The sequence below is a fragment of the Moschus berezovskii genome, chromosome 1, assembly GCF_049115385.1.
Source record: "Moschus berezovskii isolate FMDL1 chromosome 1, NW_MosBer_1.0, whole genome shotgun sequence".
Lineage (NCBI taxonomy): Eukaryota > Metazoa > Chordata > Mammalia > Artiodactyla > Moschidae > Moschus > Moschus berezovskii.
In genome coordinates, this window is record NC_142460.1 from 129,978,614 (window position 1) to 129,992,675 (window position 14,062).

At 36.7% G+C, this 14,062-nt stretch overlaps 1 protein-coding gene across 3 annotated transcripts in view; it reads left to right on the top strand.

The window, feature by feature from the left end:
- Positions 1-14,062, top strand: part of IFT80 (intraflagellar transport 80) — a 138,309-nt gene that overhangs the window by 19,945 nt on the left and 104,302 nt on the right. For 2 of the 3 annotated variants that reach the window (XM_055410678.2, XM_055410669.2), the window contains 2 exons: positions 8,676-8,786; positions 10,495-10,563. In XM_055410678.2, the coding sequence (XP_055266653.2) occupies positions 8,676-8,786; positions 10,495-10,563 (180 nt within the window). The remainder of the gene's footprint in view (positions 1-8,675; positions 8,787-10,494; positions 10,564-14,062) is intronic. The other variant, XM_055410695.2, reaches the window with a different exon arrangement.

Here is a 14,062-nt window from a genome sequence, read left to right on the forward strand (position 1 = left end):
TGATGGACAGAGAGGCCTGGCGTGCTGTGATTCATGGGGTCGCAAAGAGTTGGACACAACTGAGCGACTGAACTGAACTGAACTGAATGATATCTAAAAGCCAAGATGAGAGTGCTAGGTGTGTGCATTTCAGTGTGATATGTTTGCTTCAAGGCCCTCTCATTAGGAGCTAAGAAATATATGTTAAAAGCATACATATCTACAGCTATTTCTTCCTTCCTTCCTCCCTCCCTTCCTTTACTTCCTTTCCCTTCCTCCTACATTTCCTCCCTCCCTTCCTTCCATGGTTCCTTCCTGTGACAAAAGCCATAAGTTAATTTTGATGCTGCCAATTCTAGTTTAGCACTGCAGGCTTAATTCTAGTCATTTTTCTCATTACTTGGAAACAGTGTGGAAGCTTGGCTCCCGTTATTATCAGTATGTTTACTCACTTGTTCAGTTCTACAATATACAGTAGGTTGTTGTACAATTGCTGCTGCTTCTGCTGCTAAGTTGCTTCGGTCATGTCTGACTCTGTGCGACCCCATAGACGGCAGCCCACCAGGCTCCCTGGTCCCTGGGATTCTCCAGGCAAGAACACTGGAGTGGGCTGCCATTTCCTTCTCCAATGCATGAAAGTGAAAAGTGAAAGTGAAGTCTCTCAGTCATGTCCGACTCTTCACGACCCCATGGACGTAGCCTACCAGGCTCCTCCATCCATGGGATTTTCCAGGCAAGAGTACTGGAGTGGGTTGCCATTGCCTTCTCCGTTAGAATTGCTAATCCATACAATTAAAAAAAAAAAAAAGTTTAATATTTGTTTTTGTGCTTGTGTGCTTAGTTGTGTCTGACTTGTGACCCCCTGGACTGTAACCCTCCAGGCTCCTCTCTCCATGGAATTTTCCAGGCAAGAATACTGGAATAGGTTGCCATTTCCGTCTGCATGAGAAACTGTATTTTATTTTTAGGTTTATTACAAAATTAAAAAAAAAAAGGTAGCCTAGCATCCACTCCAATATTCTTGACTGGAGAATCCCAGGGACAGAGGAGCCTAGTAGGCTGTCGTCTATGGGTTCACACAGAGTCGGACATGACTGAAGCAACTTAGTAGCAGCAGCAGCAGCAGCAGCACAACTAGATGTGGGAAGAAGAGAGAACCAAAGCAGAGTAGTTGAGTCTTTTCTCCTAGGTGGAATTACGAGTATCTTGGATCTTGTGAAAGAGGGTGTTTGCTGTGACCAGTGCGTTCTCTTGGCAAAACTCTATTAGCCTTTGCCCTGCTTCATTCCGTTCTCCAAGGCCAAATTTGCCTGTTATTCCAGGTGTTTCTTGACTTCCTACTTTTGCATTCCAGTCCCCTATAATGAAAAGGACATCTTTTTTGGGTGTTAGTTCTGAAAGGTCTTGTAGGTCTTCATAGAACTGTTCAACTTCAGCTTCTTCAGTGTTACTGGTTGGGGCGTAGGCTTGGATTACTGTAATATTGAATGGTTTGCCTTGGAAACGAACAGAGGTCATTCTGTCATTTTTGAGATTGCATCCAAGTACTGCATTTCGGACTCTTTTGTTGACCATGATGGCTACTCCATTTCTTCTAAGGGATTCCTGCCCACAGTAGTAGATATAATGGTCATCTGAGTTAAATTCACCCATTCCAGTTCACTGATTCCTAGAATGTCTACATTTTAGTTCACTGATTCCTAGAATGTCTACATTCACTCTCGCCATCTCCTGTTTGACCACTTCTAATTTGCCTTGATTCATGGACCTAACATTCCAGGTTCCTATGCAATATTGCTCTTTACAGCACCGGACCTTGCTTCTATTGCCAGTCACCTCCACAACTGGGTATTGTTTTTGCTTTGGCTCCATCCCTTCATTCTTTCTGGAGTTATTTCCCCACTGATCTCCAGTAGCATATTGGGCACCTACCGACCTGGGGAGTTCCTCATTCAGTATCCTACCATTTTGCCTTTTGATACTGTTCATGGGGTTCTCAAGGCAAGAATACCGAAGTGGTTTGCATTCCCTTCTCCAGCAAACACCCTCTTTCAACAACACAAGAGAAGACTCTTCACATGGACGTCACCAGATGGTCAACACTGAAATCAGATTGATTATATTCTTTGCAGCCAAAGATGGAGAACCTGTATACAGTCAGCAAAAACAAGACTAGGAGCTGACTGTGGCTCAGATCATGAACTCCTTATTGCCAGATTCAGACTTAAATTGAAGAAAATAGGGAAAAACCCTAGACCATTCAGATATGACCTAAATCAAATCCCTTATGATTATACAGTGGAAGTGAGAAATAGATTTAAGGGACTAGATCTGATAGAGTGCCTGATGAACTATGGACGGAAGTTCGTGACATTGTATAGGAGACAGGGATCAAGACCATCCTCATGGAAAAGAAATGCAAAAAAGCAAAATGACTCTCTGAGGAGGCCTTACAAATAGCTGTGAAAAGAAGAAAAGTGCAAAGCAAAGGAGAAAATGAAATATATAAGCATCTGAATGCAGAGTTCCAAAGAATAGCAAGGAGAGATAAGAAAGCCTTCCTCAGCAATCAATGCAAAGAAAAAGAGGAAAACAACAGAATAGGAAAGAAGAGATCTCGTCAAGAAAATTAGAGATACCAAGGGACAATTTCATGCAAAGATGGGCTCGATAAAGGACGGAAATGGTATGGACCTAACAGAAGCAGAAGATAGTAAGAAGAGGTGGCAAGAATACACAGAAGAACTGTACAAAAAACGTCTTCACGACCAAGATAATCACGATGGTGTGATCACTCACCTAGAGCCAGACATCTTGGAATGTGAAGTCAAGTGGGCCTTAGAAAGCATCACTACTAACAAAGCTAGTGGAGGTGATGGATTTCCAGTTGAGCTATTTCAAATCCTGAAAGAAGATGCTGTTAAAGTGCAGCACTCAATATGCCAGCAAATTTGGAAAACTCAGCAGTGGCCACAGGACTGGAAAAGGTCAGTTTTCATTCCAATCCCAAAGAAAGGCAATGCCAAAGAATGCTCAAACTACTGCACAATTGCACTCATCTCACACGCTAGTAAAGTCATGCTCAAAATTCTCCAAGCCAGGCTTCAGCAATACATGAACCGTGAACTTCCAGATGCTCAAGCTGGTTTTAGAAAAGGCAGAGGGAGATCAAATTGTTAGCATCTGCTGGATCATGGAAAAAGCGAGAGAGTTCCAGAAAAACATCTCTTTCTGCTTTATTGACTATGCCAAAGCCTTTGACTGTGTGGATCACAATAAACTGTGGAAAATTCTGAAAGACATGGGAATCCCAGACCACCTGACCTGCCTCTTGAGAAACCTGTATGCAGATCAGGAAACAACAGTTAGAACTGGACATGGAACAACAGACTGATTCCGAATAGGAAAAGGAGTACGTCAAGGTTGTATATTGTCACCCTGCTTATTAACTTATATGCAGATTACATCATGAGGAATGCTGGGCTGGAAGAAACACAAGATGGAATCAAGATCGCTGGGAGAAATATCAATAACCTCAGATATGCAGATGACAGCACCCTCATGGCAGAAAGTGAAGAGGAACTCAAAAGCCTCTTGATGAAAGTGAAAGAGGAGAGTGAAAAAGTTGGCTTGAAGCTCACCATTCAGAAAACTAAGATCATGGCATCTGGTCCCATCACTTCATGGGAAATAGATGGAGAAACAGTGGAAACAGTGTCAGACTATTTTTTGGGCTCCAAAATCACTGTGAATGCTGATTGCAGCCATGAAATTAAAAGACGCTTACTCCTTGGAAGGAAAGTTATGACCAACCTAGCTAGCATATTGAAAAGCAGAGACATTCCTTTGCCAACAAAGGTCCGTCTAGTCAAGGCTATGGTTTTTCCCGTGGTCATGTATGGATGTGAGAGTTGGACTGTGAAGAAAACTGATCGCCGAAGAATTGATGCTTTTGAACTGTGGTGTTGGAGAAGACTCTTGAGAGTCCCTTGGACTGCAAGGAGATCCAACCAGTCCATTCTAAAGGAGATCAGTCCTGGGTGTTCATTGGAAGGACTGATGCTGAAGCTGAAACTCCAGTACTTTGGCCACCTCATGTGACGAGTTGACTCACTGGAAAAGACTCTGATGCTGGGAGGGATTGGGGGCCGGAGGAGAAGGGGACGACAGAGAATGAGATGGCTGGATGGCATCACCGACTCGATGGACATGAGTTTGAGTGAACTCCGGGAGTTGGTGATGGACAGGGTGGCCTGGCGTGCTGTGATTCATGGGGTCGCAGAGAGTCGGACACGACTGAGCGACTGAACTGAACTGAACTGGATCTTGTGAACGGGAAAGCAAAAGATGTTAGTTCAGAGGAAAAAAGTGGAAGAGTGAGACTGGAAACAGAATCCAGAAATAAAAATGAAAAATGAAATGAAAAATATTCAAAAACAGAATAAAGTGAATGCCACTGGAAGGTGGTTGGTCAAGGGTTTCCTACCAGATTAACATCTGAGATCATTTTATTTATGGATGCTGTGTTCTCTGTTAATCAAATAGTATAAAAAGAAGTATTATTCTGGTTTGAAAATAGATGTAATATGAGATCTACACTCTTAACACATTTTTAAGTGTACAATGTTTAATAATTATATATATATAATAAAAACATGGAGAAACATATATATTTATATAATTTTGTGTAACCACAATGTTGTACAGCAGATCGCTAGACCTTTTCACTTTGTATGATGTTAACCTAATGCTTAAAATTTTTTTCTTCAAAATTTAATTGATTGCTTAAGAGTTTCCCTCTTAATGTTGGCACCAACTTTCTTCTGTTGACTTTTCTCCCTCAAGGCTGGCAAAAAAGGTTACAGGTTTTGGAGTTCATCACTCTTCCCTTTGTTATACCCTCTCCATCTTCTGTGTTCGTCGTAACGAACAACGAACAAACAAACGAACATGGGATTTGGGGGCAGATCCTGAAGTACATAAAGAGACTCTTGCCAAGTATTTTGTCTCACCAATAATTCTCTCTTCACCATTATTACCTCTTTTTTGACTATTTCATGTAGCTGTATCCTACTTTTTAGAGGCGATATTTCTTTCACAATGTGTTAAAAGATTTATATTTAAAGAATAATTATTTGAAATGCATTAGGGGAACTGCTTTGTAAAGGAATTCTGGTATAAAATCTCCTGTAAATCCAATAAACACTCCTTAAATTATATTTAGTGAAAGTTGAATTTTTTATATATTGTGTTAAATATCTTAAAGTAAACCTTTTATTCTGTTATTAGTTAATAAGTACATTTTAAATCCCACTTTAAAAAGAATTTTTGTGTTCATTTCTTTTTATCAGAAGTTAGTGGTTACTGATCTCTTTGGCTTTTTACAACCATCTGCTAAAACATTTCTGCTATAAAGCAGTCTGTAAAAGTTCTCATGTGACCGTTTTTCTAATATCCTATTCCAAGCCTTCTCATGTTTCCATGGACATTTCTCAAGGCATTTCTAACTTTAAGAAATGTGTTTCATATAATTTTAATCTACTTCCTCTGTTCTTTTAAATAGCATTTTCCTCTTTTTAGTTTATCTTTAATAATAAGAGATAAATTTTTTACCTTTGGCTGTAAATATACATGTTTTTTTACCCAAATCATCCACTGTTTAATCAATGAATTGCTATCAATTAAATAAATAAATGAATTGTTTATATTCTCTTCCCAGCCATACCCTTAGCAAATAATTAGATGTAATTTATTTGCTCTTTAGTTTTTTGGTCTAGCATTTTAAAAAGTTTATAGAAAAGCTGAAGGGAAGAAGAACCAAAATCGTTAAAGGAATAATTATGTTTAAAAATTTTTTTGATATATGTAGTTTTATACTTAGGCTTTACTTGGTTTGTGCTATTCAAGCAATATGTAACAATCAGACAAACTACAAAGGCCAAAGATTTATTGAGTGCCAAGTCTATGCAAAGAGCTGGCCTTAGTTGTCTCAGTGTGTGTCTTCTCTGAGGTTGTGGAAAGTAAGAATTCAGCATTTGTCAGAAAGTCAGATTGCATATTTTAGGATAAGAAATATCAGTGATCAAAGTACATAAAATTTCTAAATAGGTTGAAAAGAAATTTATGGACCTTTCATTTATGGTTCAGGAGTTGCTTGGTTAATCTATTTTATGATAGATTCATTCATGTCATGTAGCATTTTAGTATGTGAATATTTTGTGTTAGGCAGCATGCTAACATTTAGTGAAATAGACTTGGATAAAGTAAACATTGGCCACTCACTATATGTCATCTTTCTAGTTTCCTCTTTTGAAATCCACCCCCACTCATATTTTCTCTGTAAAGCAATGCATTAAAAAAAGTATATCCAAATTAATTTTTTTAGTCTCATAAAGAGAGTACTGGTACAGTTGAATTCAAAGTAATCTTGTTACATTGAAAAATGACCCAGAGGCAAATATAAAATTGAAAATATGAGGAAAAGTAGATGGCACTTGTGGGTGGTTAGATGAAGGAAAGGGATAGTTTATTGATGAGGGCCTAAAAAATAAATGATTAGATTGAGAAAAAAAAGAATGTCAAAATCTTCTTAGGTTACTAAGTATGGTTACTGAGTTGGTTAAACTTAATGAATGCTGTTTATGTAAAAGCACTATTGCAAATAAAACTATGACTAAGTCTTGGCCCCTTGAAAAGAATCACAGCCCAATAAAAAATGCTGCAACAGAGCTACAAATAATATGCAATGTGTATAAAATAGAGGAATGATTTTATTGATGGAAATGGTTTGGTGGTCAGTGAAATAACCACAAGATGCTAGGTATAAAATATTTGAAAACCATCTGTATTAGAATTCTCCAGAGAAACGTTTTAAAGCCACCTAAAGCATCTGACTTAAATATATTTTTAATGAATTGTTGTTAGTAAGAATCTTGAGAAGTCTTAAGTTAAAAATGAATTCAAACAAATCCTTTGAGGCAAAATCTGATTAGGCAAGCCACATTATTCTTTCACAGCAAAAAAATATATACTTTTTTTGGGGGGGGGATTTCTAATTCCACTTACAGTTGGCTCTCAGTATCGAAGGGGGTTGGTTCCAGGACCCCTGTAGATACTAAAATCTACAGATGGCCAAGTCCCTTGTATAAAATGGCATAGTATTTGCATATAACCTACACACATCCTCCCATATAATTTAAGTCATCTTTAAAGTGAAAGTGAAGTTGTTCAGTTTCATGGGACTCTTTGTGACCCCATGGACTGTAGCCACCAGGCTCTGCTGTCCATGGGATTGTTCAGGCAAGAATACTGGAGCGGGTTGCCATTTCCTTCTCCAGGGGATCTTCCCAACCCAGGGATCAAACCTGGGTCTCCCGCATTGCAGGCAGACTTTTTACCCTCTGAGCCACTAGGGAAGCAAGTCATCTCTAGACATCTCTAGACTGCTTATAATACCTAGTACAATACAAATGCTGTGTAAATAGTTGTAAATACAATGTAAATGCTATGTAAATAGTTGATGGTGCAGGGCAAATTCAAGTTCTGTTTTTGGAGCTTTCTGGGCTTTTTTTGTTTGTTTTTTGGTAGGTTGAGTCCAAGGATTTCAGAACCCTTGAATATGGAGGACCACCTCTACTTAATTATTTTATTACATAGTATATATTACTAAACTTCATGATCATTCAAAACAACACTGCAGTTGTTTTGGCTTCCTATAGTACTTATTCTTTGTATAGTTGATTTGTTCCCTTGACATCTCTTATATACTTTGCTTAGGTCTTGTAATGTTGTAAGTCTTCTGCTGTTTGCCTATAAATGTGTGAACTTTCAATGACAGCAACCAAATATCCTGCTTCCTATTGTCTACCTGGTGCTTGGTACAGTGTAAAATAAGGCAAGAATTTCAAAAATTTGGGATTGTCTGTTAAATTAGTTAAGGAGGCCTTTAGACTTGAGGTGACTCTAATGGTGTATACCTCAACAAGTCAAAATCTAAGCCTATAAATGAATGCTTCAAGGTTACAAAATTGAAACCAAAGGACAACCAGTCACAGACAGCCAACTAGGCTTTAAGCTATAGTCAGTCAGTAATATCCTTAGTTTTGTCATTACCTGAGCTCCTGTCAGTGGAGCATTCCTAACCACTTAAGGTTTGGCACTGCTGAATTGGAATTGATTTCTGTGGAAATAAACTCAGTATTTTTTAATATGCCTCGGTTGTTTTTTTATTTTTTTTAACAGTGTTCAACTATTTAGATCCTCTCTTCTCCATAATTCCTTCTACAACCTGTTTTTAAAAAAACAGGCTATATAACTTTTTCTAGTTTTTCTATAACCGTTTGAAAAAAAAAAAAGCAAAACTTCAAAATTCTGCTTAAAGAGAAGGCTTTGTTGATATTCCTCTTGGGTTCCTTTGACCATATTCCAATAGAATTTTATTGTCCCTCTGAACTGTCATAGTATCATATATATATTCTGTCACACCACTTGTTTCAAGGTTTTATAATTTTGCTTTTGTGCCTGTTTTCCAATAGATTTGTGCATTCCTCGAGAGTTAAGAATAATTATATTATTTGCCCTGTATCTCTGATGCCTAGCACCATGCTGACTAGTCTAATAGTTGGTACTCAACAGATGCTTGTTGATTGGATAAATTAATTTGATAAAATAGATTTCTCAAGTATAATTTCTTTTAGGCAAATTTCATCTGATTTCTAAGTTAGGAAGAGTGGAAAAAAGTGTGGAAGCTCACTGTGGAGCAGTGCTTGCAGGACGATGGAATTATGAAGGAACAGCATTAGTAACAGGTAAGTTATCTGCAGAAATGACATTTAAAATGCATTTTTTAAAGAAAAATTTCCAGAAGAACAGAATGTTTTAATTTAGCAGTAGTGTCTTTCCTTGTCTAATAGCAAGTAATTGGCATAGTATTGATCTAGACTGCTATATAATGTTATAATTCAGAGTGTCATATTAGTTTTCTTACATGGCTAATGGAGGACATTCTGTCAAGAAGGTTTTGAAATAATCAAATATTGAGTAAATGTAAGTTTTAATTCAAAATATTCTCATTTAAATATGTGTGTGTGTGCGTGTGCCCACGTGCGCACATGTTAGTTGCTCTGTCGTGTCTGACTCTTTGTGACCTCATAGACTGTAACTTGCCAGGCTTCTCTGTCCATGGAATTCTCCAGGCAAGAATACTGGAGTGGGTTGCCATTCCTTCCTCTAGGGGATCTTCCTGACCCAGGGATCAAACCTGGGTCTCCTGCATTTCAGGCAGATTCTTTACCATCTGACCCATCAAAATTCAAAATTTTCTCATTTAACTTTACTCTTTTCTATCTCTCTTCCATCTTCTGCCCTATTGAGGGTTTCTCATCTTCACCTGTTATATTAGATATCTATTGTATGACAGATTATCCCAAAAGTTAGTGACTTAAGATAACATGTATTAGCTAACAGTTTCTGTGAGACAGGGAGCCTTTAGCTGGGTGTTTCTGTCTCAGAATCAAGAAGTTGGATGGGGCTGCAGTCATATGAAGCCCTATTGGGGCTGGACAGTTCCAAGATGGCTCACTCACATGGCTGTTGGCAAGAGGTCCTACTTCCTCTGTGACTCTATGACTGAGGCCTAACTTAGTTCCTTACAGTGTGGACTTCTCCATAGGGCTACTTTAATGTTCTTACAGCATGACCGCTGGAGATTCTCCCTGGGTAAATGATCCAAGAAAGAAGGATGGAAGCCACAATATATTTTATGACTCACCCTTGGATGTCATACTCCATCATTTCCACCATATTTTATTAGAAGCAAACTGAAGGAGAGAGAAATTAAGCTTAACTTCAAAAGAGAGAATAACAGAGAATTTGTAGTTATGTTTGAAAACCATTACACCTGTCCCCTGGGCCTTTTGTAGGACTTTTATCAGTGAGTTGTCTCTTGTCTTGCTTGTTTTTTCAACTTCTCCTTTTCCAGTGGTTTTTTCCCTCTTTTCCCCAGCATGTAAATGTATTTAGATGCTATTTATCTTGAAAATTGAGGGAAAAGAAATAAAAATCCTTCCTTTAATAAATAACTCTAGCTACGATTTCCTCTTTCTTTCCTTTTCAGGCAAACTGTTCAAAAGAGTAGTCTGTTACTTCACTCCATTCAGTCCCCAACACCCTGGAATTTGGCTTTAACTCTTCACACTGAAAACACTTTTCTTAGAGTGCTTCTTGGATGGAGATGTCAGTGAAAATGAGAGCATTATTTGAATAATATACTTACAAATATTCCAAGAGTAAAGGAAAAACAATTATTGTCATGAAAGTTAGGCTACTTTGATAAAATTGTTTCAAAGTAATTGCAGGTAAATTTTTTAGTTGTGAAGCAATGACATATAATTAGAGAAACTTGTGTCTGAATTTTAAATGTGCATTAGTATAGATGGAGTTGATTTTTATATGTAAATGTAATGTTTACATATATTTCCTATAGGTAAAATATCAATTATTATTTTCTTTTTATAGTTGGAGAAGACGGACAAATAAAAATATGGTCAAAGACTGGAATGCTAAGATCGACTTTAGCTCATCAAGGTATGTATTATAAATGTCTTAACATTTTCCTATTAAAACAGTCTACTGTAGTTCCTCAGATTGATTTTGGTCAGGTTCAAAACCTGAAATCTCTTACTTCTATTTAAACTTTTTTCTCTTACTTTCATGTTTCCTGATGGGCCATGGTGACTTTTATTTGAGCCCAGAAATGTAAGAAATACTCAAGGACTTTTTATTTGTTAGTGAATCTATAAAAATAGAGTTATAGGCTAGTGATTCTTTTTAATATAACTGAAGCATTATGTGCGTGTTCTATCTGAAGTAACATGGGATGTCTAATAATAATAGAATACATTCAATCTCCGTACTTAATAATTATAATAACTTCTTAATATTAGCACCCTTTCTGAATTATGTTGCACATTTGATTTCAGTACTAATGAAGGGGAACAGACACTTACGTGATCCAAAACTTGGTAAAATAAAACTGCTTAGAACAGCAGCTTGGTTTTCCATATTCATTGGGAAGAAGTGCCTATAAAATCAGTCCAGAAGTCAGATTAATGTTGTCTTGAGCACATATCTGCTTCAGAGATAGATTGCCAAAAAACTTGCAGACTGTTCTTCAGAATTATATGATAAAGTCATATTGTGAAGCATCTTCAACAACTGACTTCCAAAAATTTGCAGATTTCATTTTTTAAATTATGTTCACTCTTAGGATAGTGTTAAAATAGTTATATTTCTTTAGCTACACATTAACCAAATGTTAGCAAAAGTAACCATAAGTGATATGTAGTGATTATCTGCTGAGGTTGAGTCTTTGTTACATATGATCTCCAAATAGAATATTTATCCATGAGTAGAAAATAATTCAGAGGTCATGGAAACATTCACGAGTAAATTTCAGTTAGGAAAAAAATGTCAATTTATTGTTTCTTTAGTAATAAAGTATACCTTTAGAAAATAAATTTTATTTTAAGCTAATAAGAATAGGCATTTTCTTTTGGCTTTATAATTTTTATTAGTGCTAATTATTTGGCTTTCTTACCTTATGATGTCTGACTTACAAGCAACTACAGAATTCTTTTAGAGGTCATTACCACCCCATTGGAGCTGAGGCTGCAGTTCTTTTCAGTTGTAGCTGCTACTGATACATACCCTTTTTTTCCTTTCTTTTCTACTAAATATGTTGTCTAGAAAAGACACAGATCTTCAGAGAAATTTTGAAAGCTTATCTTATTACCCATTACAATAATCTGAATTTTTGCCTGAGATTCTTCACCAGTTGTCACCCTAAGGCTCCTTTTCTTTCTTTAAATTCTTCCTAGTCATCTCTTTCCCTTTAATTACCCCTGGGATCTACCATTTTGGACTTTCCAAAGTCTAAAGTTGAAACTTAGACTAAGTTGCTTAACATAAACATTGTTAATGATAGAGGGTAGAAGACATAGAACTTTTGGTTCAGTGCTGTCATTTATCTGTATAAATGGAAAACAGATTGCTGCTTATTTGACTCTTATACAGAAAATGCATTTAGAATTCTCAAACTTGCAGAGGAAGTTTGGAAGCCCAATATATTCATAAATTATTCATCAAAGGTCACAGATGGCCTGTGTCCTGAATCTAGCCCACTAGCATGGTCCAGGCCCAGCATTAAAGATTAGGATATTTTACATTCTTTTATGGATCTCTTTGGTATCTTGAAAAATTGGAAGAACTGGCAACATTAAGTCTACTTTTCAGAATAAATACAATCAGCTGGAGTTCAATAGTGACTGTGCCATTTTTAGTTGGATTTTAAACTTACTTTTCTTACACTCCACATATAATAGTTTACTCATTTATATTACATAGTAGAACACAACATAAACCTCTTAAGGGATTTGAGTTTGCAACTCCTATTTTCAATAATGTGTGTTTGTGCTCAGTTGTTTCTGACTCTTTGTGACCCCGTGGACTACAGCCAGCCAGGCTCCTCTGTCCCTGGTCTTTTCCAGGCAATAATACTGGAGTGGGTTGCCATTTCCTACTCCCAATTTTCAATAATAGTGACCATAAAATTTTGATTGTTCGTATATGCCTTGCAGGGAGTGCTTACGTTTTCTTAAAGTATAAATTTTTAATAGATACTAATTCATATAGTTCAGAATTTGAAGTGTAAAAAAGGGTATAAAGTTATCTCTTGAATACTACCCTTGTCTTTCATATATTACCCCTGTCTTCCGGCCACCCAGCAAACATTCCCAGAGGCATACTGCATCTACTACAATATGCTCCTTACTTGTTTTCACTTGAATTGTGAACTGCATTGGATATAGTTTCATATCAATAAATTAAAGTCTTGTTCAAGTTTTATTTTTTCATAGTAAACATACCATTTTACATTCCCACTAGAAATATATGAAGGTTCCAGTTTCTCCAAATCCTCAACACTTGTTGCTATATTTTTATTATAATCATCTTAGTGACTGTAAAGTAGTATCTCATTGTAGTTTTGGTTTGCATTTCTCTTATGACTAATGATATTGAGCCTCTTTTTATGTACTTTATGGCTGTTTGTAGATCTTGTTTGGAGAAGTATCTATTAAAATTCTTTGCACATTTTTAAATTGGGTTGTCTTTTTATTATCAAGTTGTAAGAGTTCTTTTGTATTCTGGTTAATAGACCATTGGATATATGATTTGCAACTTGGATATATGATTTCCCCATTCTGTGGGTTTCCTTTTCGTTTTCTTGATGATATCTTTTGAAGCACAGAAGTTTTTTTTTTTAATATTTATTTTATTTTTGGCTCTGCTGGGTCTTTGTTGCAACACATGGGCTCTTCGTTGCTTCGTGCGGGCTTTCTCTAGTTGTGCAGTATGTGGGCTTCTCATTTTGGTGGCTTCTCTTTTTTGCGGAGCATAGGCTCTAGGGTGTGTGGACTCAGTATTGTGGCCATGGGCTTAGTTGCTCCATCCTGGTCTATCTGGGACCAGGGATCGAATGCTATCCTCTGCATTGGCAGGAGGATTTTGAACTACTGGACAACCAGGGAAATCTCTTAAGCACAAAAGTTTTGATGAAATTCAGTTTATCTGTTTTTTTTCTTTGATTGTTTGTGTTTTGATGTTATATCTTAGAAGCTATTGCCAAATCCAAAATCATGGAGATTTACATCTGTATTTTCTTGTAAGAGTTCTATAGTTTTAGTGTGTACATTTAGGTTTATAATCTATTTTGAGTTAGTTTTTGTGTATGGTATTTATTTTGGAGAGGGATGGATGGTGCTTTTTTTGTTCATTCTTTCCAGATAAATGGATAAATAGGATTTTCTTAAAAGCTAAATTACATATTATGTCATATAGATAATTTTATTATGTATTCATTGAATCACGTAATGGTATTTTACACCAGCATTCCAAACAGCTCTACTTCCTTAACATCAAATGCTGTTAAATTGCTGATCATTTTTATCCTATTTGAATCTTGTTATTCTTCTTACTCAGTTCAGTTCAGTTCAGTTCAGTCGCTCAGTCGTGTCCGACTCTCCGC